We start from the raw sequence: 22,562 nt of genomic DNA, 5'->3' as shown, positions 1-22,562 counted from the left end.
GGCACTGAATACCTACTTGTTACAGGCACGCCAGCCATTAGCGACATAACGAGGGACATGGTGTGTCATCAATCCGTGTACAGTAAACTGTAACGTGACGTGAAACGACGACAAAGCTGGATTAGGACTACGGGACAAAGACAATGTTGTTAGTTAATTAGGTATTATTTTATTAAATATTTATACTTCAGCATACTTTTTTATGTTTTCTTAATACAGCTGCTTAAAGATGCTAAACTGTAGATCTATGCAGCCATGTAGCATACGTAAGTGCTGTTACAACTTAAACTTTGTTCAGACTTATTACTGGGTATTACGAATTAAAAACGCCTCCAGACGGGATGATCAAATTGACCAATTGTATGTTTTGAAAAATCGTTAATTACTCAAGTATGTCAGTTTATTTTCTCCATAACATGAAGAATATATAAAGGAGTAAAACTTCTATGTATGAAAAGTGTCCATAAAAAAAACAGTAATTAGGCGTCGCCACCATACACCGAAATGAAATGTCATAGACCTAATTGCATTATAGATGTGCGCCCGTGCGACCGTGAGGGACAGAACATACGCAATGCGACAAAATTAAAAACACGTTTTAACTTTCCTGACAACATACCAAAAACAACCTACGTAATTTGGTCGGGTTATTTGTTGCCTTCCCCCATCTCATCTCTATATTATTATACCTCTATGGTTCATGTCATACCCCAGAGCCTACCTAGCGCCAGCGGAGAGATTAGGAACTATTATTTACAGCTGAAAGCTGGACACTTTTGCAACAGTTCTGGCACAGATTGTCGTCCTTTCTATACCGTCTATACTTCATAATCAATGTGCTGTCATATCGGTTAAAAGGGGCCCTCCACACTCGTGCGTGAATCGCGGTGCGAAGCCGCGAACGTGAGTGTGGAGTCTAGTTCGCTAATCAGCGAAATCGACTCCACACTCGCGTTCGCGGCTTCGCGCCGCGTGGTCTGGAGAGGGCTAAAGAAGTTTTATCTTGGTGTTGTAGGGTGACCACTTTGAGCAGGAGCGGAAGGGAGGAGCCCAAGCGGATATAGCCGATATCTTACAAATGGTTCTGCCATTTTTTGTGGGGGGAAACGTGCACACAGTCGCACTTCTCACTCACTATCTACATACAAAATCCAATCTGTAATGACGACACAAATACATAGAAAATGACACACGTCAATAACAAATCTTGCACACCTCGATCTCTTTTTGTGTACGGAATTCTACGGATGAGTCACAACACGCACCGCGCACTACCTAGTTGTGTGCATGCCCAGTTGGGCATGTGCTTCGGCAGAGGGGAAATAGAGCCGACTCCCTTCCCGTGTTGCTTGAAGGGTGACCAATGTTTGTAGAGTAATATTTTTTTAATTTCTCATGCTCTGAAAGTCTATCCAAATACCTTTTTTTATTTATTTCTACGATAAGCAATTAAATTTTGGGTTTAAATGAATTTGTTGTACAATAGGGATGATGACAGATGTTGAATTTTATAACGAAATCTAGTAAAATAGATAGCAAATGAGCAATTTATCACAATAATGTGGATATTAAAATAATATATGAAAATAATACAAAAGGACCTGAGTTTAAAATCAAAATTTTAAATTTTCATTTTATTTTTTAAATTTTAGTTCTTTTTTTAACTTCCAAAAAGGCAAGGGTACCATTCGATTCCTAACATTTTATCCAAAAAAAAGATTGTATGGCAAGTACATAAACGCAATATTTCACCGACAAAATCGCAATTTTACTTATTCTCCATACATTCAAGCTGGGCTCTCAGTGACCTCACTTATCGTTTTGTTAGGAGTGTTTCGCGAGTAAAGTAAATACGACTGTCGGACTTTAACTATCATTTCTGACTTTTGTATTGCTTTAATACAATGGATCCCATATTATAGACATTTGATCCCAAAAACAAACCTGATCGATGATACCATTAATAAAAAATTGTCATCAAGCCTATTTCCATTCTGATATTTAACTCCCCATTCCATAAACAACGATACTTTTGCTTAAATTATTATTAATTAAAAGTACCCTCAAGAAATACTATAAAAGTTTATATAGGTACTTCGGTTTATTGTCGTTTTTTTTAATACACATGTATTTTACTTTCCTCGTATTCGAAATGAAAAGAAGAGTGTTAACTCGGGTGAAAGGCATCATTTCAGCGTCGGACTATTGACGCTCTCACTGTGTTCGAGCGCCAAAATATAGTTTAGTTCCATTTTTATAGTTCCCTTAAGAAATTAAGGGTACTTTCGGTTAACAATTTAGGCAAAATTATCGTTATATATGGAATGGAGAGTCAAATATCAAAATGGAAATTGTATAACAAATCCGTTTAAACTCAAATTTCAATTGCTTATCGTAATTTTTTTTTAAAAATCAGCCTCTTTCAGAGCATGAGAAATGAAAAATATATTTGTGTCGATTAACTTCAAACTCGGGTAAATCCATTCGACCCTCTCAGCAAATATCTACCTACCCTATTACCTTTTGTTAATACCAAAATCGCATAATCTGACACATGGACGTCATTTCAGAAATGACGGAATTCTGAGGTGAGGATGAGGATTAACCTCCCCTTTTTTTGAAGTCGGTTATAAAATTACCTACCTTTTGAAGAAAAAAAAACTTGGTTAACAAACGTTCACTTGAGTATATACTTTCTATAAATATTATACAGCACCTTGGGCGTTATTTCCTTTTCTTGCGACCACATGGCTTGAGCTATCTTCTGAAATTGTCAAAAATATAAATATACATAAGAACCCCCAAAATAAAACCTGTAAACGTTGCTTTCAAAACCTGGTGGAAAGAGTAAGATTTCAGTAGATGCTCACCTTAAAATTACAACCATAAAAATGTATTCCAGTTTTTAGTTTCTTTACTATGCTCTTTCGGAATTTTCGTTTAATAGCTAATTTTCGTTTGTCTTGTTTTTGAACGTTTAAATTATCACGGGCTTTTGTATCAGGGTGTGCAACTCTCTGTTTCAAATATTTAGTAAATTTATTCATCGTTCCCTCGTCAATTTTGTACTTTTGCTTTAAAAGACTTCTGGAATTTGTATCTTCTGCTTTGTGACAGAAAATAGTTCCTATCGTATGATAAATTGATACGCAAGAATTGTTCACAATGCTTAACAAACGAGCACTCGTTGATAACGTTTTCTTTATAATTGAAGCTGAATTATTTCCACAAGGCTTCCGTTGTGTAACATCATTACTTTTTTGCTCTGTCCTGTTTATTAGTTCTTTACTCAATTCAGCCACTTGCATTCCGTGTGTAGTTGTAATCCTTTTTTTTGGAGTCGATACAAATTTGGGTGAGAACTCTTTTGTGCTCGAACGAAAACTTATTGGCTCGTCGCTAAGAGCCTTAAAAGAAAAACCTTTTATAGCCTTCGTAGAGCATTGCGAGTCATGGTCCTTTATTTTATCCTGAGTCGTGGCATTTTTGAATAATTTGCTGGATTTAACTTTTTCCCAGTTTGGTTTCAATAAAAATGACACCGAGAGGTTATTTAAAGTTGTTTCAGATATACTCATCTCAAGGTCAAAGTCCGATCTGTTTATAGTTGTCCCTATTGAATTGTCTACACCTGAATAAAAAATAATAAGATGTCAAATACGTAGGTACCTAAGTTTACTAGTACCTAGTAGTAGTCTAGAACTCTAGATAATGTACAACGTTATGCTTTATGATCCTTACAACTACATAGGTATATTCAAATAACTGAATAACTAGCTATACCTTCAATGTGCGTTGCTAAATGGAACAAAATCACTGACGCCCATTCTACCATCTGAAATGTAAACTCTATCTAGTGAACTCCATCCAGTCATATATTTATGTCTTTAACAAGAAATACAATAATAGGCATAAGCATAAATGTAATATATAGGCAGTACACGATAATTTAACCGTACTATATTTATTTACCTACCTTCCAAGATCCTTGACAGTTGACTTTGTAATCTTCCCCGACCGTAATAAGGGAGTTGAGCAAGTCTGAGTCGCGTTTTAATACATTTGCCGCGGACGCATTCTCCACTACTACCGACAACAGTTCCATTCTCGAGCTATCATGAATTGTGTCTCTAAAAATAAATAATATTTAGTAAAGCCTAGCGCACGGTTGTTTGTTGCACGGTTGTTGCACGCAATTGACGCAATGCGTTTGCCGGTTTGCCGCACACCCTTTTACATCGATAATCTAAAATTATTATTATTGGGGTGTAGTGGGCCTTTAAGTGCCACGTCGACGAAGCAGTGATCTATTGTTATGGCCCTTTAAAGTTCATTACTAAAGCCCGTTGAATCCAGGAAGTTCCAGATTCTTTAGACCGCAATGTTCTATAGGCACTGATAATCTAATATCACTACATTGTTTTACGCGGTAAGCGCATTATAATTTTTTTAATACAGTTGCTCAAAAAGTGCTACTTTTTGTGGCTGTTTAGCGTGCGGAAAGTTGGTTTTCGCGAACTAGTGCTTTTTACTTTTCCATTTTTTTTTTAAATTTATACTTGTTCCAATTCATGACTACTTATTGATGAGTGTTAATATTAGTTTCCTTTAAACGTCGATATCTCGGTACTCGTGAAGTAATGACATACTTTCCGCACTAGCATCGAAATGTACTATTCCTACTTTCCGTTGGGCGTTGACGCATGCTTTCAACGCTGAGTTTATCGCATAAAACAACCGTTAGTTTTTTTTTTCATGAGTATGTTTACTAGAAACTATATAATAGCTTCTGCCCGCGACTTTGTCTGCGTGGAATGATGATGATGACTTATAAAAACTATTATACCCTATGTCCATCCCCGGGCCTCAAACAATCTCCATACCCAATTTCATCTGAATCGGTGTAGCGGTTTAAAGTTTAAACGTGAAGACGCAGCAGACTGACAGACAGGCAGACAGACTTACTTTCGCATTAATAATACTAGCTTCTGCCCGCGCGACTTCGTCTGCGTGGAATAATGATGATAATTATAGTAAAAACTAGGTACCTACTTTATGTCCTTCCCCGGGCCTAAAACTATCTCGATAATAGTACCAAATTGCATCTAAATCCACTGAGTGGTTTAAGCTTGAAGAGGTCTGGTTTCAGACAGACAGTTACTTTCGTATTGTATAATTTTAGTAGGATTTACTTACTTGGTAAAAATAGATGTACCGTTACATTCAACAAACAAATTGATATTGGTTGTATTGTTCAACAATAAACAGTAAAGCAGGTTAAGAATTTCGTTATTCATCTCGTCCCTTCGCTGTATGCACTGTAAAACACAAAGTCCGTTTGCAAATGCTTATAGAGACTTCAGACTAATAAATAAATACATAGGTAGGTACCTACTTACTTTGTAGGAAGTAAAACTAACTTACAATGGGAATCAGGCTAGAGCAGTAACGTTGATTATCCGGGCAATCCCTGCACGACTCCGCAAGACACTCGCAGATCACTTTCCAGTTTTCTTTACTCTGCAAAAGTCCGTCCGGTTAACGGTATTAATATCCTTAAACGATGCTTGGATTATTCTTATTTTTAATGAAGCAACTGAAGAGGCATACTTTGTATATTAAAATACACAATAAGAGTATGCATAAGCACGTATTGCGGTACATGAATATCAACGCTGCTGCGTTTAGCATATTATAAATTTATGACACAGCATGTTCGTTTGAAAAGTACCTAATTTAATTATTATACACTAGCTTTTGCCCGCGACTTTGTCTACGTAGAATTAGTAATTTGGGTAGCTTTTTATATATCCAATTTGCTTTTTAGGGTTCCGTACCCAAAGGGTAAAAACAGGATCCTATTACTAGGATTCCTCTGTCCGTCTGTCTGTCACCAGCCTGTATCTCATGTACCGTGATAGCTAGAGAGTTGAAATTTTCACAGATGATGTATTTCTGTTACCGCTATAACAACAAATATAAAAAAGTACGGAACCCTCGGTGGGCGAGTCCGACTCGCACTTGTCCGTCGCGGTTTATCTATTTATTACCCACATAAACTTCCTTATATATTTAAGAGACAACTATAGCGCCTAGATAAAAATAATCCTAGATAAAATTTATCCGCGAACCTTAATAAAACTCAATACATTCAGTTCCATAACACACGAGATAAAGGTACAAAATTAAACGTTATATAATGATACACAAATTACAGAATTAGATACATCTAAATTTTTAGGTATACTGTTGAGAAAAACTGTAATTGGAAAAACCAAACCACTTTGTGCTACAAACTTATAAAAGTGGCACATGTTTTGAAAAATCTACTTAGCATCTCAGCTTGGAACACAGTCCTTATGGCGTATTACGGGTATATTGCATCAAATTTAAGGTAGGTATGGCCTCCTTTTATGGGGTAATTGCAGTGAATATATCACTGCCAGTGATATATACAGGGCATTTATAGCACAAAAACATGTTTAAGGGCAATGTGTGGGATTGGTCCGCGGGATTCATGTAAACCTTTATTCGAAAAACATGAAATTTTGACACTACCTACGCATGTAGGTGCATTTTCGAGGTAGCAGTTTTTGTAAAATAATACCCAGATCTTTCTAAAAAGGCCATAGATGTTTACCATACCATTAGCTATTATTTATGTATGAAAATATTTAATGCCCTTCCTGAAAATATTAAACCCCTGCCTCTAAATCCATTCAATGCCCAACTATATACTTGGCTCAAAAAACAGGTGTTTTACTCTTTAAATGAGTTTCTCCAAATGTAGTAATATTAATTAAAAATTATAGTTTTAAGTAAACAATGTAATAAATTAAGACAACCTACGTTATAGCTTTTAGATAACATTTGCATGCTTAACCAGCTAAAGCATATTTTATGCAGATAAAAGAATTTTGTATTTTGTATATAAGCAATCATTCAATTTGAGCATATGCTTAATAGTCAATAGTCAATATATTCTTTATTCAAATAGGCCTAGCAACAAGCACTTTTAAATTGTCAAATTTTAAATATTACCTTAATCTAAATATCAGAGCAATTTATTGATGCAGTTATTATTATTCTTAAAAACATTGAATTATTATAGATATGTCAAACTTAATAATAAGAATTCACAAAAGGATGGTCAAACACCAAAATTGTATAAAAAATACTAGTCTAGAAACTTTCTAGAATAAAAATCAATTCTTACACCAATTATCAGGCGATGCGTCGCAATTATGGTAGACGAAATATAAATTGAACCAATTGGTCATAAAACTTTATCTTTACGAATACAAAAGCAATAAGAGCTGTGAAGTGCTTTGCCACAGGTCTTTTCCATATAGCGGGAATAACTAGTTATGATACTTTTTGTTTCTGTGATAATATGGACATGTTATTAGGTAAATGAAACTTTTTTTTCGACACAAATAGCCTTTAAATACTTTGAAATTAATGTTTCTTTAAGGTAAGGTAGGGTGACTATCACCGGGGTAAGACTATCACTTGACTTATATCGACCGGGATATGGAATTATGGACCGTGATTATCTTTTGTATTGTTTTCGAGCTCCCGATATTTCGACGTATAAATCTAGTTAAACTAGTGAATCATTCAAAACTGTGTAAGACTATCACTTGTATAGAATCCTCATACTAGACTGGAGGAAAACGGCCTGTTTTGGGAAAAGTCGTCGACATCTTTTCTAAATTATATGTATACTGAAATAGATAACATACCTACACTAAAGAAAAAGTGAACACTGTCCTGACCACTAGACCACCCGGCCACGGCGGTACCCGTCCCAAATTCTCTGGTGTATGCTATCTTTGAAAGGCTAGGCGCCTTTGACCAACTCTAAGGGCAATAAAATTTCATAAAATAATTTGATTTGTTCCCTAATTGGATCTTTTCTCATCCTCGTGGTCTCTAGAATACGAATTGACCGGTTTTAGTTTATGGAGGAGAGGGGGGAAGGGGGAATGGCGGCTGACCATCATATATGTGTGAGGTGTCGTTTGAAAGAATATTAAACGTACCTAGTCGTTTACAAAATATTTTAAAATATATGATTTTTTACCGTGCATGGATGGCATAAGTACTGATAAAACATGCTTCCAACTCAATAAATTATAACTTTACCGCAATTAATGTTATTACAAAATATTTGTGTCCGACCGAAACATGTTTTTTTGCCGGAACCGAAACCGAAACCGAAGGTTCGGCTTTGGCTCTAGTTTCGGCCGAAACCGAAACTTTTGTAGACCTGTTAAAATCGTTGAAAAAATGTCATATAAAACCGCTATCAAATTTTGTAGTCACAGTAAATTTACTGCCATCTATCGACACACGATTAAACCTAAAAATGAAAATGTTAAAAAATACCAAAAAATGTGTATAAATGATTTTTTTATTTGTATTTATTATTTTTATATGATTTTGGCCCATGTTCTTTCACTGATACGTGTTAAAATTGTTAAATAACAAACGAAACCGTCAATGCCATCTAGCCGAGAATAGGCAAAAGGTGTAGGCGCCATCTGTCCGAGAATCAATTTTTCTTGATTTCCGAGGCACGTTTTTTCCTTAAGACTGAATTCTTCTTATACGGAGTTACATACCGCATACCGCAGCCGCGGCCGGCTGTCTGACACTGCGTGGTTGCGAACTGCATCGCAGCCATAATCGTGTGTTTTTAGTTTTAAGATATATTTTATAATAATATGTATGCTAGTTTTAAGATATGTATCTATGGGCCAATAGTTGCCTGAAAATCTGGGGGCACGGCAGTGCCCCCGCCAAGTCGAGCAAAACAAAGAGGCACGGCCGTACCATCCTTTTCTCGAAGCCACTCAGGCCATTTTCAACGTTCTGTAATTTTGTCATAGTTTAAGCTAGAACCCTGAATTTTGAGTAACGTACTAACGTATAGAACATAACATGATTTAGATATATTTTCAATAACATGTAATTTTAACACTGATTTAAACTTTCACGATTTTTACTCATTATTATTCACAACGACGGGACTTAATCGCGTATAATAAGTTTTAAATTTACCTCCGACGTTTCGAGGACGGCGTTCTCCCCGTGGTCTCGGACATGGTATAATAATATACTCCGCCTGGTACTCTCTTCCGAGACTCGTGAACCACGTGACTGACACAAGCCTATGTCATCGTGAACCTTTTAACAGCACGATGACGTAGGCTTGTGTCAGTCACGTGGTTCACGAGTCTCGGAAGAGGGAACCTTGTTTTATTATACCATGGTCTCGGAGAAGACTACCCGCACTTGGTCTTGTTAACAAACAAGTTAATAAACTTGAACGTTTTCGCACTAGGGACTAGACATCCCTAGTGCGAAAACGTTCAAGTTTATGCGGTGTGCGGGTAGTTCGAAAAACTCTCGCGCCTAGAAGATGTTGATGTCAACTTTAGCCAGTCTTCTCCGAGACCACGGGGACAACGCCGTCCTCGAAACGTCGGAGGTAAATTTAAAACTTATTTTACGCAATTAAGTCCCGTCGTTGTAAATAATAATGATGTAATTTTAACATGTAAGAATATTTGCATGTCAAAGTTCCTTAGTTTTGTCACTGACACACTCACTCACGATCATCATAATTCTAAGGTACTTCTAGCAGACCCACAATTTGAAACGTAATTAGTTTTTAGCGTATTAAGCCGATAAAAACTTAAAAATACTGCAATATCAGTCACGTTTAAAGATTTAATAACTGCACAAGTAAGTTTGTAATCCTACATAAATATATGCGATAACAAAGTTACGTTTGCAGTTCCTACAATTAGTAGGTTAAATATAAGGTACGCTACGTTGTACGATGTGCGTATGAATGAAGATGTGTATAATTATGATATGTGTATACATAGTATGAGTATGGTATGGGTATGAGTACACGAAAAGAAGGACTGCCTACAAAAAGAGATGAGATTCCATCAAAAACATTACATGTAAGAAGATGCAAGTCTCGCAACGCAATTCTTCTACTACAAAAAAGTTTTGAGATGTAATGTGAAACCAAGTCGGTATTTTAGTCAGTGCCAGGGGGTGTTAAAATCGTATCAATATTAGATATCTTTATTTTTTAATAAAGCCTGACCAGAAATATATGATCATGCGCCATATTGCGGAATTTCATTGGAACTAATTTCTTACACTGGCAATAATATTAACTAGACCCGTTGCGGCGTCAAAACGCCGCTAGAGTATGGTTCTAAAAGTTAGGTTGCCTGTCCACTGGAGCGGAGCTGTAAGCGGGGAAAAAATCCAGCAATAGAATTTCATTAAAATTTCAGAGCGGAGATTTTTCCTCGCTCATCGCTCCGCCACCTCGCTCCGCTCCTGTGGACAGGCAGCCTAAGACTGAACGCTTAATGAAATCAGGAAATGTGACGTCTTCAGATGAATCACTGGCTGTCACTATCTATTTGATGCTGACTATACCCACAGAATATGAAATCTTATACATAATTATCCATGATGCTCTCCTGACCGATTTCGGCCACAGCGACTGTGTGCTCTGAAGTAGGCAATTTCTAATTCGCGTTATTAGCGTGTAATCCATATTAAATTTAATTATCCATACTAATATTATAAATGCGAAAGTCTGTCTGTCTGTCTGTCTGTGTGTTACCTCTTCACGCTTAAACCGCTAAACCGATTTAGTTGAAATTTGGTATACAGATAGTTTGATTCCCGGGGAAGGACATAGGATACATTTTATCCCAGAAGTCACCCCTCAAGGGGGTGAAATGGGGGGTGGAAATTGGTATGGGGAATCAATAACCGCTGAACCGATTTAGATGAAACTTGGTATGGGGATAGTTTGAGCTGTGGGAAATGATATAGAATAACTTTTATCCTCGAAATCATCCCATAAGGGTGTAAAAAATGGGGTGGAAATGTATAGTGTGGACAAATTTGGGGGTGAAAAAAGGATGGGTTAAAAAGCAGATTTGTTTAAGAATTAAGATGCCCAAATTACTAATTCCACGCAGACGAAGTCGCGGGCAAAAGCTAGTTTCTTATAAAATGGCGACACGTTTGTATAATTTTAGCCTATTATATTTCGGTCGCGTAGCACCTACCAGCATGTTTTGTGATCGTTAGTTTTGATGCAAAAAAGACATAATTATTGTCTATCTTTTCGCATCTTTCTAAACAAAAAATTATGATACGCAACCGCGATATGATACGGTAAATCAAGATTTCGTGGATAGGATGCCTTCTTGTCATTTGGCTCTCATGCCTAAAATTTCATAGGGCCAGAGTATAATTTATATTTAATTCTCTTTTTCCTATTATTCATGAGACTGAAGTTTACAAACATTTTACAAACATTCCGTGTCTGGGATATACCGCGAAAATCGAAGTTCAAATTGCGGGCATCTTTCTCTGTCACTCTAATTACGCCTTCATTGGAGTAAAAGAGAAAGATCCCCGCAATTTGCGAATTTCGGTTTTCGCGGTAGACCCTCTGACCTAATAATAGACATAGTATATACCTACACGGAGTTATAGACATGAAACCGAGCGACCAGGGGTAAGAGAAAGACATATTCATGTATAGACAGTTTCATGTATGGCAGCATAATCCTTTTTAGGGTTCCGTACCCAAAGGGTAATAAAATAACGGGACCATTAAATAAAACTATGAAAACGGATTATATCGCGTATATTGAATTTATAATACAACCCGACGTTTCGAACTCTTTACAGCGTTCGTGGTCAACGGGTGACCATTACTAAGACTCCGCTGTCCGTCTGTCTGTCACCAGGCTGTATCTCACGAACCGTGATAGCTAGACAGTTGAATTTTCACAGATAATGTATTTATGTTGCCGCTATAACAACAAATACTAAAAAGTACGGAACCCTCGGTGGGCGAGTCCGACTCGCACTTGGCCGGTTTTTTCTCTTTCACTCTTATAAATTTCGATATTTCGCCATCGCCTCCATTTCCTTCGGCATTTTTTCATGGTCGGGTTATGCCATCATAGCAAACCCGACCATGAAAAAATGCCCGGTCGGTGATAAAGATAAAGCATGGCACTATTTTCTCTTTCCTCTTATAGGAATCGCAATAAGACTATCTTTCTCTATCAAAGAGTGTCAGGCCCTTGAACCTAATTTAGTTTTTTTTAATTTACTTTTTTAAAAGTATGTACAACGACTGGACCGCGACCTTGGTACCGTCAAAATATCTCTTTCTCGCTTTTGGCGTACGGCAGCCCACCTTAAGCGCCTAACATTACCGCACCGCACTGGTCATTGTGCGATGCACCTATAAGTAAGAGCGAGAAAGAGATATTGCTTTCTCGCTCTTACTTATGGGTGCGTCACACATTGACCTTGGTGCGGTGCGGTAATGTGTTAGCCGCTTTATAGCCGTATTTAACAGCCGTTAGAGACTACCACACCTCACCGCGGTCTTGGTGCGGTGCGGCGCACGTATCGATAGTGTGCAAGGTAGTCACCGTACGTACGTTAAGGACGCAGCTATAAGTTAGAGCGAGAAAGAAATATTATAGCCGTATTTAACAGACTATCGTAAAAGCCGTTAGAGACTACCACACCTCACCGCAGCCTTGGTGCGGTGCTTGGTACGTAAGCAATACCGGGAATTAATTAATTGTTTTATTGTAAAAGGGCCATTAGAGATATAATTCATCGGTTCACTTTATTTTTAGCCTACTAAGTATCTCAAATATATTACTTGCACCCCGCTTTTCGCCCTCTTCAGAGATGATTTCCGGGACAAAACTATCCTACGTCCTTCCCTGGGACACACTGTCTCTAATATACCAAATTTCAACTAAATCGGTTCAGCGGTTTAAGCGTGAAGAGGTAGCAGACAGACAGACACACTTTCGCATTTATATTATTAATTATGGATTATTTAAAATATTAGGTTACCTATACAGTTACCCTACTACCTTAGGAGTTCCCAAATAACGCATCTCTGTGCCCTGTGGCATCGCAGCTGTGTCTCGGGGGAGTCGGGGGCGTCGGGAAACGGTAGCTTCGTCGTCTCAAATTCTAGAGCTGCACGCAGCTATTTTCAATTAGGTATTACAAGAGTCGAAAAATACTCAAAGGGAGTCGCCCTTCATAGAAAAGGTTTTATTTTATTATAAATAACCATAGTTTTTTTTACTTACCATAGTTTTTGTAGTAAGAAACATTTGGAGCATGTCCTGCAGGCAGCCGCTGCAGCGAAGCAGTTCGCGAGCGCGCGCGCGCGCCGTGCACTCCCGCACCGGCCCAGAAGCGGCCGCGCGCAGCGACGAGCGCAGGAAAATCAATACCCTCGCACTGACTTCGCTCATGCCTTTGCTTAGGATGCCGTGCGCTGACTCGTATACAACATTCGATGTAACTATCTCGTCCTGTGTCATCTGAGGATATCAGTGCGAATACTTAGTTATACCAAAGAGGATATATCTTAGAATAGAGGAGTACTGTCATAGTCAATTTTGTAGCCACACTAAATTCACTGCCATCTATCGACACACGATTAAAACTAAAAATGAAGATGATTAAAATGCCATAAAATGATTGCATTTATTATTTTTATATGAATTTTGACCCATATTCTTTCACTGATATGCATTAAAATTGTTAAATAACAAACGAAACCGTCAACGCCATCTAGTCGAGAATAGGCCAAAGGTGGTAAAACGTGGTGGCGCCATCTGTTCGAGAATCAAATTTTATTGATTTCCGTGGCACGTTTTTTCCTTAAGACTGTATCGTTCTTATACGGAGTTGTATAAATCTTTGATTATACCTATAACTATAACACAACGCGAACGTGGACACAGACAGTTACAAAAACTGGACAAGTGCGAGTCGGACTCGCCCATCGCGGGTGCGTACTTTTTAGTATTCGTTGTTATAGCGGCAACATAAACACATCACCTGTGAATATTTCAACTGTTTAGCTATCACGGTTCATGAGATACAGCCTGGTGACAGACAGAGACGGACAGAGGAGTCTTAGTAATAGGGTCCCGTTTTTACCCTTTGAGTACGGAACCCTAAAAACTGTCTTCATTAGCTGAAAGGCCCGAAAGCTAGGATACTAGCGCCTAATAATTTCTGGTTCTCTTCTTCCTCGCGTTATCCCGGCATTCTGCCACGGCTCATGCTCATGGGACTCATGGGAGCCTGGGGTCCGCTTGACAACTAATCCCAACAATTGACGTAAGCACTAGCTAGTTTTTACGAAAGCGACTGGCATCTGACTTTCAAACCCGGAGGGGAAACTAGGTCTTATTGGGATTAGTCCGGTTTACTCACGATGTTTTCCTTTACCGAAAAGCAACTGGTAAATATCAAATTTCGTACACATGTTCCGAAAAACTCATTGGTTACGAGCCGGGGTTTGAACCCGCGACCTCCTGATTGAAAGTCGCACACTTACCGCTACGCCACCAGCGCTTCGCTTCTGGTTGTGACGTATTATTCCCCAAAACCGGTCATGACCTCATGATTTGGAGTTTCAAAATTGTGGGTTTCAATCAATCAATATCATAGGAAAATCTTAAAACCAATCGAGCTAGTCCCACAGTAAGCTCAATAAGCTAGGCTTGTTATGTGGGAACTAGACGACGACATATACTTATATATTATATAGGTTTAAATAAATACTTATATAGGTACTTACTTATATAGCGGTAAATGTTTGTGATAATTAAGCACACAAAAGCCCTTACCAGGATTCGAACAAGGAACCTCCTGCTTCGTAGGCAGTTAATACCGTTAAAGGGGCGAGCCATTATGGTCTCAATACATACGTATACATACCCAGAGTAAATCTGTGTTATGTATGGTATCGATATATGTCGATATTAAGTACCTACTCACTTTGGTGGTAAAATTATTATTAGAAAAAAATATAAGGTAGGTACTTGTAAGGTCTAGTAACCGCTTAATTATGTAACAGAAGTAAAATAACATAAGACTAATTTGGACTAACCTTAGATGGTGCTGCACTTAAACCTGGTAATACTTGTAGTAGTTGTAGTTGCAGTATATTTTCCTCGGCTGTGTTAATAGTCTCTAAATTTTTTGACTTATTCATTATGAAAGTTAAATTTGCGTAGTTATTAATTTTATCTTATACCTCTTATATTCAGTTCTAATCGAAAGTTATTGTTACTTTTTTTAATATTTCCCTCCATTTTTCCATTTACGCCATTTATGCCTAGTCCAAGCCTAGTCTATGGATAGCTATGAGTGTAGCCATAAAACGTTAACAACAGCGGCCGGACCGAACTTTGGCACTATGTTTTGCACCATGTATGGTCCGTTGGTCTGATGGTCCCCACTAGACAGTCCTTCACACGCATAGACATAGTATATACAAGTAGTTATAGACGCGCTACCGACCGACCGGGGGTAAGAGAAAGAATATTCATACAAAATTTGGGCAGCATAGGATTTTTTCTCTTTCACTCTTATAAATTTCGGTATTTCGCCATCGCCTCCTAACTATCATGCCACCCGGTCGGTGATAAGGACAAAGCATGGCACTATTTTCTCTTTCCTCTTATAGGAATCGCAATCTTTCTCTATCAAAGAGTGTCAGACCACACGGTACGGGCCGCAATAAAGTCATGGTTTGGTTTGATGGACCACGATCCAGCAAGTTCATGGTTTGATTTTGGTATGACTGTGCGTGAGCGTGAGCGTCCAGATGGAATAATCTCATCTAGCACACGTAGACAATTTCATAGTGGGATCGGCGAGCCAATGTCCTTGAATTACATTTTTGCGTCCAGTCTGGTCCAGTCGCGGTTGGCGAAAAAACCTGGACCAAAACCTGGACTGCCGGGCATAGAAAAAGAGTATTCAAAAATTATATTCACTTGTCTATGATTAAAAAAAACTGACATCGTGACACATTCGTGACATGACATCTCGGCATCTCGCCCTCGCCATTCTCGCCGAAATACTTCACCATAGCTTTCAGCTGCTAGTGTATTAAACAATATAATATAATATAATAATATAGACCTAGATTGCACATATTGCACTGAGTATTCATTATTATCTTTGTTTTACTTTCTGGTTTGCTACCCCGTGAATGGTTAATATTCTGATACACAACATACATAACTAGTGTTCAGACCATTTACTTAAAATGGATGTAGGGGAGCTACTTTCCTTCAAAGTGAGTACTTGTGTTAAGTTGTTTGTTTGATATGATTTGCTGCACCACATATTATTATTATTTTTAATATCTTATGATATTCAGCCTGTGCCGACGCCGAAGAGGCCTACCGAAGATGACAGTGACTACTCTGATGATGATAGTTCAAAAGCGTCAAAGGCGCGTCGCATGAAGAAACCGAAAGTCGAGCCCCACATGGCAGCATTGAGTACCAGCCTGCCTAATGAGCCTTCGATAACAGATAAAGAACGAGAAGATATCCTTCGATTTGTTGAAACGGAAGCTACACAGGTATTGTGTTTGCGAGTGGATGTTTGGACGTGTGTTATGAATGCTTGAGGTTCTGCGAGACGAGGAATGAACGGCCTTCTTCTGTTATATGTTAATTTAGATTTGTCTACTATGTGTATGAAATGTCTATTGGTTTCACAGTGCTTTGGATCACTGTTATGCTGTGAAATGTAATGAATAAAAAAAAAATTGGCACCATTATTAGATTAATTAGAATTCTTAGGTTGTATTAATAATTATTCTGCTCATTATTTTAAAGCAAATTTTATTATCTCTATACCACAAACATTAATCAAACTTGTGGGCTAATTTTTGGTTTTTATTTTCCCAAAAGTGCTTAATACTAAAGTCTATAAGTGACAAAACATATTCGCAATAAGCAAAAAAATGCAGTCGGTAAGTAAGCCCCAAATATCAACTGTTTTCCTAGACCCAGCCTGGGCCTTGGCGGGGGGGTCATGACTCCCCTTCCTAGCTGGTTTGATACTGCACGCCCTTGTATGGGAACCCTGCACTTTGTGACTATGCGCTGAAACTTGGCACAGTTGATCCTTAGGTGGTCTTGAGTGAATTCAGCTGCCGCGAAGCAACATTTCTCTAAAACTATACATATTAGGGCATGTGATATATCATTTTCGGATAAATTAAGGATGAGGAATCTATTTTTAGAACAAAAACAATGTACTTTCTAAAAAAAAATTAATAAAGTAGAAAAGACTAAAAACATAATTTAGTTTTTTTTTATAATTACAATTTTTTTTTAAGTATAACAGAAATCTCAAAGGCCATGTCATGAGGAGGCCGTAAGATCACATGACTAGACAAGTCCTTAACATCAACATCGGCTCCAAAAGATCGGGCAGAGGTAGACCCCTTACAACCGGATGTCCGTCATTAACAAAAACCTTATAGAAAGCCCAAGTAGATGTCTTGACGACCCAGAACAGATACACCTGGCAAAGAATGACGAGGAGAGCCGACCCCAAATGATATGGGAAAAGGCTAGGCGAAGAAGAAGAATGTATAAATATTTTATAAATTGCAAGTGGTTTGATTCTGCCAACCTCTCTAGAAAAGTGTTAGTCTCAGCTTTCCGAGTCCGGTCCGGACACATCCCTACAAACAAATTTCTGTGCATGATGGGTGTTAAATCGTCACCACTGTGTGCAAACTGTCAGAAGACTGATGACTTGTCTCACGTGTTGTTGGAATGCGTCCGGAATTCGGACTTGAGAAAAAGAATTTTTGGTAGTCTGGGCTCCATGCACAATGGACAGATCAATTGTTGGTTGGCAGAGCCTATATCGGACAAAGCAATCAGTGTTTACCACTTTATTGACCTCTCCCTTGAGTAGGGAACTATGATAGCACCCATGAGGCTGACATGTTCACCTAGAGTGTCCAAAGCGTCCATAAAAACTAGATAAAAAAAAAAAAAGACCTGTCTGTGACACTTAAGCTGCCTATTGTTTTTTCAAATTTTTGCACCAGCCGCGGCACTGTTGTTTGCATTTGCACCTGACAATTTCCAGGCATGCTTCTGCAGCAACAGACAAGTCCGTCCATGTAGGCTTCCTAGTTGTTGTAGACCTTCGTGCAACCCCAAGTAGACGGACAGGGTAGATTTTGAGCTTATGCTAACTGATCCCAAACATGCACTCCTTGTTATATGGCTTTTAAAAATGCTGATATAAAGCAGCTTTGGTTGGTGGGATGTGTTCTATCTGCCGGTCTTTCTTGGTAAACAGATATTTACGGCACTCATTTACTGTACATACACAATGTTGATCTGAAATAATAATTATGACATTAATACGTCGTAATATTCGTAGTCGTGGAGTAAACGACTACTCGAGTGGCGACCATGGGGGGAAGAGCGTCCTCAAAGTAGACCCCAGATGCGTTAGGACGACGACGTCAAGAAGACTGCGAGGAAGCAGTGGCTCCAAGTCGCAGAACCGTGACGAATGGCGCAAAATGAAGGAGGCCTGCATCCAAAGGGTAGAAAAAGGCTAAAGAGAGAGAGAGAGAGAGAGAATATTATATAATAGGTCAGATTTTCTGCTTTTTGATACAGATATAATAGGATCTCAAAGCTTAAACCAGAATATCATAATTATTATTTCAGATCAGCTTCGTGTACTTACTTCAGTAAATGAGTGCCGTAAATATCTGTTTACCATAAAAACCCGGCAGATACGAGTAGAACACATCCCACCGACCAAAACTGCTTTATATCAGCATTTTTAAGAGCCATATAAGCAAGGGGTCAGTTAGCACAAGTTCTAAATCAACCCTGTCCGTCTACTTTGGGGTTGCACGAAGGTCAACAACAACTGGGAGCCTACATGGAGTACATGGACGGACTTGCCTGTTGCTGCAGAAGCAGGTCTAGAAATTGTCAGGTGCAAATGCAAAAAACAGGCAGCTGAAATGTTCATACCTGTCTGTGCAGTGGATCTTATAATAATATATAAAATAAATGTACATTGCGTTGTTTCATTTAAAATACTAAGAGACCTAAAATAATAAAATATATTCACCTTTCGTGTGTTTAAAACAGTACATAAACCCTACTTCACGGACGATCATGCATTGAGATCACCCTGACCCACGCTTAATTTATTTTTTTATCTTTCATGTATCAACAGATTTATAATATACGATATATTTTTTAACTCAATGTGTAGCTTTACGACTATATTTTTTGTGTGTGTGAAAGTGAATTGTTATTGTTCTAAAAATAGCCGAAAATGATATATTACATGCCCTAATATGTATAGTTTTAGAGAAATGTTGCTTCAATTGTAGCGCGGCAGCGACGAACTTCCCCTCCTTCCCCCAACTAAACGTACGGTGGCTCTCGATGGCTACTGGTCTGAATCTACTCAAGACCACCTAAGAATCAGACCAATGCAGGGTGTCGTGCACTATCAAACCAGCTATCCCTGGATCCGCCCTTTCGAACGTATGTATGGATAAACATTTGAACCACAGATATTATGTATGTGATAACGGGCAGGTTAATACACTAATTTAAAAGTAGGGCCTACTGCAGGATTAACTCTATTATTGTAATCGAATTTAAACTGTTGTGACACATACTAACATTTAATATCTATTATTGTAATTTTGTTCCATATTTTTTTATTTTCATATGAACTGGTTTTATTTAACAGGGTGAAGTACTGGATGAAAATGGAGTAAAAAAACTGGTACTGCTGTTTGAGAAGAAAGCTTTAAAGAATAGAGAGATGAGGATCAAGTTTCCAGAGCAACCTGACAAGTTTATGGAAAGTGAAATAGACTTGCATGAAGCCTTGCAGGTAAAGCTGATACTAACATAAAAGCATGCTGAATGAATGAAGTAATCAACTGCTTATCGTAACAAGTGGAAATTAATGTCCTCTCAGAAAGACCTAATAAACTAAGAATTAAACAGGTTTAAGTTGAAGAGTGGATCACCTTTTTTTTTGATGTTTTTCTGTCCCATCAGGCAGGTGACAATAGTACTCATACTCATACTCATACTCATTTAATCATTGCTTTGTGTGTACAAAAAGATCTTAAGATTATTATTATGTTTCAACACAACCCTGTAAGGGCACTGCAATAAAATTACAAACTAATCAGCTACTTAAATTATTAAATACTTATGTTTACATGTAATGGCCTGCCGTATACATATAAGGGTGGCAGAGAGGACGACACGAGTAAATATTAAGCATTATCGCAGGAGTTCAGATATTCCTTTACAGAGTAGAATGCTTTGTCTACGAGGAATACCTTTAAATTCTTCAGAAACATAATTATTTAGCTCATTTTTAACATGGTTAGGTAGCTTATTAAAAATTCTAATTGACATCGGGTAGGGACCATTTTTATGAATAACTAATTTTGAGGAGGTTTGTGTCAAATTATTTTTGAAGCGAGATTCGAATCGTCGGGGCATATCTCCAAGTTTCGAATATAAATCAAGGTGCACTTTTACAAATTTACACAATTCGAAAATATATATGCAGGGTACCGTAGTAGTAGCATAGTTTATTAGAAGAAATTAGGGAATGCAATCCCGCACGAGGAATTCCATCCCGGTAATCAGCTGGATTTACAGTTCTCAGTCCCGCGGGATCCCGGTATTCAGGATGTTTAATCTAGTTTATTTTGATCGTATAATAAAATTGCATGAGACTCTTGTTGTAAAAAAAATGTACTTTCCAAAAACGTTCTACAAATCATATTGTCCTCTCCTATAGCACTGCGCATGCATGGACTCGAAACAAATTTGTCAGTACATTAGTAGAGCCGTGTTGCTTTCCCTAGTTATTTTATTTATTATTTATTTATTTATTTTCTTGTATTTGGATTTAGTTATTGGAGAATATTACCATATAAAATTAAACTACATTAGCATTAGCATTAAATGTTAGTTATTTTTAAATATAAACATTATTTTTGTACAAACGCGAGAACCTCAAAAAATGGTCTGACTAGACAAAAACATATGCATCGGGGCTAGTATATCGCTTATATTGAATTTATAATACATCCCGACGTTTCGAACGCTTTACAGCGTTCGCGGTCAACGGGTGACTAAGGAAAAACTACAAAGTGCAAAAATGTATGTATGTATGTATGTATAAACTCTTTATTGTACAAAGACATAGAACACAAATATGGCACAGAAATAGGCAGTACAAAGGCGAACTTATCCCTTTAAGGGAGTTCTTCCAATTAACCTTTGAGTAGATGACAATTGATGAAGAACGGTAGACAGATATAGCACTGCGTACAATAGACTAGAGGAAAGTCAATAAATTTATAAAAGAGGGCGAAAATAAATAAAATAAGATAAAAATTTGAAGTAACAGTATAACAAATATATATAATACCTACGTTATATATAATAAATATACATCCATAGTCACAAACAGTTAATTCTGGTCCGATAGCCACAGTTTCCTTAACTGCCCCTTAAGAGATGCAACGGACCGCGATTTCCTTAAGGAGGGAGACAACTCATTCCAAAGATGAACCGCTAGTACCGCAAAAGATTTACCATACGCACTAGATTTGTGATGAGGTGTTGCCAGTGCAAGATTTGCACTCGATCGAAGGCGAAAAATACCCACACTAAAATAATGAACTATCATAGACTATAAACTTTAAGGCTGGTTGTACATGCATAGTGATGGTTCGTTACCAGTAACTTACTCAAAAGTGGGAATATTCCCGGTAATGCTACCAGTAACATTACCCAGATCGGTAACATTGAGTAACTTTGAAAAAATTATTAGAATGGTATATGCTTTTTTCGTGTTAAATACTTAAGAAAATAATAATACTATTATTTACAGTCATAAAACAGTCAAGGAATCTCTGAGAGAGTAAATTCCCAATGTTACCGGTAACATTCCCAATATTACGAGGTATTTTTCCAAAGTTACTGGGAACATTACTATCTGGAAATAATGCTTAACTGTATAAAGTAAAAGAAAATATGTGTATAAATCAGTTTAATTATTATAATAAACCAATCAACATCTAAATATATAAAAGAAGAAACTGACTGACTGACTGCCTGACTGACATATCAACACACAACCCAAACCGCTGGTTCTAGAGATTCCAAATTTGGCACGTAGGTTTGTTATAAGGTCTAGGGGTGCACTAAGAAATGATTTTTTCAAAATTCACCCCCCAAGGGGGTTAAATGGGGGTTCAAAGTTTGTATGGGGAAACAAGATTAGTTAGACTATTATATTCGAAACTTCACAGGAGTATTCCTAACGATAAATGAATAAACACGTGTTACAGGTTTTTTTGCAAATTCCCCCCTAACAGGGGGAAATGTGGTGATGGTGACAAAGTCTGAAAATCAACATGGGCATTGTTTCTATGGTTTATCGGGTTGCTAATTAGGAAAACAAGAACGATTTTAAAATCCAACGTGACGGACGTGAAAAACCATCTTCCCTGTTGGGGTGTAATGGAGTTGAAATATCTAAATATCAATATGGGTGTCGTTTTTATGGTTTTTTGGGACGTTAATTACGAAAATCGC

General features: G+C 37.7%; 3 protein-coding genes across 3 annotated transcripts in view; 2 read left to right on the top strand and 1 right to left on the bottom strand.

Moving 5' to 3' along the window:
* Positions 1 to 190, top strand: part of LOC134754900 (2-Hydroxyacid oxidase 1) — a 67,070-nt gene extending 66,880 nt beyond the window's left edge. The window contains exon 9 of the mRNA XM_063691372.1: positions 26 to 190. Within this exon, the coding sequence (XP_063547442.1) occupies positions 26 to 93 (68 nt within the window). The 3' untranslated portion in view covers positions 94 to 190. The remainder of the gene's footprint in view (positions 1 to 25) is intronic.
* A 2,454-nt stretch (positions 191 to 2,644) lies between these two features.
* Positions 2,645 to 15,115, bottom strand: LOC134753774 (uncharacterized). Its single transcript, XM_063689713.1, has 9 exons — positions 15,011 to 15,115; positions 13,191 to 13,427; positions 12,966 to 13,084; positions 5,425 to 5,539; positions 5,197 to 5,318; positions 3,977 to 4,130; positions 3,784 to 3,835; positions 2,871 to 3,631; positions 2,645 to 2,764 (listed from the first exon to the last, which is right to left on the bottom strand). The coding sequence occupies exons 1-9, from the start codon at positions 15,113 to 15,115 to the stop codon at positions 2,678 to 2,680; spliced, it is 1,752 nt and encodes a 583-aa protein (XP_063545783.1). The 3' UTR covers positions 2,645 to 2,677.
* Positions 15,116 to 15,957: 842 nt separating this feature from the next.
* Positions 15,958 to 22,562, top strand: part of LOC134754855 (beta-catenin-like protein 1) — a 42,877-nt gene continuing 36,272 nt past the window's right edge. The window contains exons 1-3 of the mRNA XM_063691299.1: positions 15,958 to 16,207; positions 16,292 to 16,498; positions 19,678 to 19,824. Of these exons, the coding sequence (XP_063547369.1) occupies positions 16,178 to 16,207; positions 16,292 to 16,498; positions 19,678 to 19,824 (384 nt within the window). The 5' untranslated portion in view covers positions 15,958 to 16,177. The remainder of the gene's footprint in view (positions 16,208 to 16,291; positions 16,499 to 19,677; positions 19,825 to 22,562) is intronic.

The sequence above is a fragment of the Cydia strobilella genome, chromosome Z (assembly GCF_947568885.1).
Source record: "Cydia strobilella chromosome Z, ilCydStro3.1, whole genome shotgun sequence".
NCBI classification, from domain to species: domain Eukaryota; kingdom Metazoa; phylum Arthropoda; class Insecta; order Lepidoptera; family Tortricidae; genus Cydia; species Cydia strobilella.
This window is presented reverse-complemented; position numbering and strand designations above follow the sequence as displayed.

What these genes read in the sequence shown, in the direction of transcription:
- LOC134753774 (XM_063689713.1), bottom strand. Translation starts at nt 15,115, where the DNA reads ATGAATAAGTCAAAAAATTTAGAGACTATTAACACAGCCGAGGAAAAT. An exon ending in GCTCTAGCCTGATTCCCATT is followed by an intron (nt 5,319 to 5,424) that starts GTAAGTTAGTTT and finishes TGTGTTTTACAG; the next exon opens with TGCATACAGCGAAGGGACGA. An exon ending in TTTAGCAACGCACATTGAAG is followed by an intron (nt 3,632 to 3,783) that starts GTATAGCTAGTT and finishes TTTTTTATTCAG; the next exon opens with GTGTAGACAATTCAATAGGG.